The sequence below is a fragment of the Passer montanus genome, unplaced genomic scaffold (assembly GCF_014805655.1).
Source record: "Passer montanus isolate IOZ18808 unplaced genomic scaffold, ASM1480565v1 scaffold68, whole genome shotgun sequence".
Classification (NCBI taxonomy): Eukaryota; Metazoa; Chordata; class Aves; order Passeriformes; family Passeridae; genus Passer; species Passer montanus.
The window spans coordinates 6938-10202 of record NW_024371926.1 but is presented as its reverse complement, the minus strand read 5'-3'; the positions used below and the strand labels follow the sequence as shown (position 1 = coordinate 10202).

General features: G+C 54.3%; 1 protein-coding gene across 1 annotated transcript in view; it reads right to left on the bottom strand.

Moving 5' to 3' along the window:
* Positions 1 to 3265, bottom strand: part of LOC120511754 (KH domain-containing, RNA-binding, signal transduction-associated protein 1-like) — a 10990-nt gene that overhangs the window by 1606 nt on the left and 6119 nt on the right. The window contains exons 6-7 of the mRNA XM_039729257.1: positions 2059 to 2288; positions 1561 to 1619 (exon numbers count right to left, since the gene is read on the bottom strand). Coding sequence (XP_039585191.1) covers positions 1561 to 1619; positions 2059 to 2288 — 289 coding nt within the window. The remainder of the gene's footprint in view (positions 1 to 1560; positions 1620 to 2058; positions 2289 to 3265) is intronic.

The following is a 3265-nucleotide window of genomic DNA, read 5'->3' as shown; positions in this document are numbered from 1 at the left end:
TCCTGGGTTTGGGGTTAAACCTGGAGCAGGGAATGCCTGAATGATCCTGGGTTTGGGGTTAAACCTGGAGCAGGGAAAGCCTCAAGGCTCCTGGGTTTGGGGTTAGACCTGGAGCAGGGAATGCCTGAATGATCCTGGGTTTGGGGTTAAACCTGGAGCAGGGAAAGCTCAATGCTCCTGGGTTTGGGGTTAAACCTGGAGCAGGGAATGCCTGAATGATCCTGGGTTTGGGGTTAAACCTGCAGCAGAGAACACCCCAAGGCTCCTGGATTTAAATCTGGTGCAGGGAATGCCTCAATGCAACTGGATTTAAACCTGGAGCAGGGAAAGTCCTTAGGCTCTTCAATTTGGGCTTAAATCTGGAGCAGGGAGCACCCTGAGACTCCTGGGTTTGGGATTAAACCTGGAGCAGGGAACACCCCAAGGCTCCTGGGTTTGGGATTAAACCTGGAGCAGGGAGCACCCCGAGGCTCCTGGATCTGGATTTAAGCCTGGAGCAGGGTGAGCAGGAGACAACACCTCTGCTTCCCTAACTGTGCCAGGACATGAACTCCCAGCTCCCAGGGATCTCCAGCTGGCCAGGAATGTCACCACCTGCACTCCCTCAGCTGTGCAAGGGACAGCTCCAGCCACATGGAATTCCACACCTTTAAGGAGAGCTTTGGGAATTTGTCCAAGCCCTGCCCAGCACCAACGAAGCTCAGCACAAATCCAGAGTCAGTGCCAGAGCAGCCCTGGGGAGGAAGATGAACCCAGAGGCTGCTCTGGGACAGGGACGATGGTTCCCTCTCACTGCCACAGCCAGATGCCATCCCAATGGCCATGGGAACTGCCCTCAGAAATAAACACAGCCACAGCTGAGGGCAGCAGAGGCAGGGAGGGAGCTCTGGAACGTCTTCCCAAGGAAGCAGGGAGTGAATTCCTTGGGTTATTTTGCTTTTCCTGCTGAACTTTAGCCCAGCCCGGTCATTCCCTCACTTTTACCCTCCCAATTCTCTCCCTGTCCCAAGGGTGGGGAGTGAGAGTGGGGAGTGGTTGCCCTTTGGGGTTAAATCACCAAATTTTGGCTCAGCCCAGTCTAAACTGGGAGTTTTACATAATTCAGATTAGCTAAGCTCTGCCTACAGAGCCAAAGTGGCTCCACAGAGCCAAGGAGAGGCTCCTCATGACACTTCAATCCCAATTTTTGGGCAGATCTGCAGCCCAGAGTCAGGCTCAGGGATTGTGAGGATAAAGGAAGCAGATGGAACCATATAAAACCCAGCCCATGAAAACCAGACTGCAGCACAAGTGCTGTGGGTGGAAATCCAGACCTCCTGAAATATTCTAAAGCTACAAGGAAATTAAAACATTTCCAGAGATAAAAAATGCATTTTTTAAAAAGCATCACCTTTGAGACAATCAAGATTGAGACCAACCTAAACCCACAGAGAGGCTGTTCAGACCTAAATAAAAACACCACGAGGTTCTCCTCAGTTTTTTATCCAGACATTGGAAAACAGCAAAATTGACCACAAGCAATTCCCAAGCCCTTCCTTATCCCAGAATTCCCAGACATACCATAAGCTTCATAGGTTTCCTGTGCCTCCCCATGTCCATAATCATAATATTCTGTATCCCTGCAAAAGCAACGAGGTGGTTACACACAGGCAAATCCCATTCCCACACTGCCACAAAAACCAGGAAAAAAGAAGATGCTCTGAGTCCTGGATTCCAGCAGAGCTCAGGAATGTTTCCATTGGCTTCAAATGGGATTAAAAAAGGGGGAAAAGGGGGAAAAAGGGGGAAAAGGGGGGAAAACGGGGGGAAAAGGGGGGAAAAAAAGGGGAAAAAAAGGGGAAAAAAAGGGGAAAAAAAGGGGAAAAAAAGGGGAAAAAAAGGGGAAAAAAAGGGGAAAAAAAGGGGAAAAAAAGGGGAAAAAAAGGGGAAAAAAAGGGGAAAAAAAAGGGGAAAAAAAAGGGGAAAAAAAAGGGGGGAAAAAAGGGGGGAAAAAGGGGGGAAAAAGGGGGAAAAGGCCATGCAGCATTCCTTTGGGAAGAGGGAACCCCACCCACTCACCCTTGGCCCTGGCTGTAGTAGCCCTCGTAGCCCTCGTAGCTCTGCTCTGCGTACGTGTCATCGTAGCCCTGTGGGGATGGGGACAAAAAAGTGTCACAGAAGGACCCAAAAGGAACCAAATGCAACCCAAAGCAGATTGCAGAGCCTGGAAATGCTGGGAATCCACAGGGAAAGGGCTCAGGCACAGCAGAGGGAGCCCCGGGGCTGGCAGGGGTGAGCCACACTCGTGTTTAGGAATTGTTCCATGTCCAGGGGTAAATCCGTGTGCCAGGAGAGCTGGGATTGCTGTCAGGGGAAGGTTTGATCTCCAGAGGGGGCTGGGTGCTGCACAGGCTCGTGTTTAGGAATTGTTCCATGTCCAGGGCACTGGACAGGCTCCCAGAGCTGCAGGGCAGTGCTCCCAGGGGAAAGGCTCCTGGTGATCCCAGAACCATCCCAAAGGCTCCTGGTGATCCCAGCACCATCCCAAAGGGTCCTGGTGATCCCAGAACCATCCCAAAGGCTCCTGGTGATCCCAGAACCATCCCAGGCGACCCAGGTTATCTCAAAACCATCCTAAAGGCTTCTGGTGATCCCAGCACTGTCCCAGAAGTCAGTGGGATCCCAACACCATTCCCACTGCTCCCTGGTGACCCCAGCCCCATTCCCATTGATCCCTGGTAACCCCAGCCCCATTCCCTCTGATCCCTGGTGACCCCAGCCCCATTCCCACTGCTCCCTGGTGACCCCAGCCCCATTCCCAGGGATCCCTGGTGACCCCAGCCCCATTCCCACTGCTCCCTGGTGACCCCAGCCCCATTCCCCCTGATCCCTGGTGACCCCAGCCCCATTCCCACTGATCCCTGGTGACCCCAGCCCCATTCCCACTGCTCCCTGGTGACCCCAGCCCCATTCCCACTGCTCCCTGGTCACCCCAGCCCCATTCCCAGGGATCCCTGGTGACCCCAGCCCCATTCCCACTGCTCCCTGGTGACCCCAGCCCCATTCCCCCTGATCCCTGGTGACCCCAGCCCCATTCCCACTGCTCCCTGGTGACCCCAGCCCCATTCCCACTGCTCCCTGGTGACCCCAGCCCCATTCCCACTGCTCCCTGGTCACCCCAGCCCCATTCCCAGGGATCCCTGGTGACCCCAGCCCCATTCCCACTGCTCCCTGGTCACCCCAGCCCCATTCCCAGGGATCCCTGGTGACCCCAGCCCCATTCCCA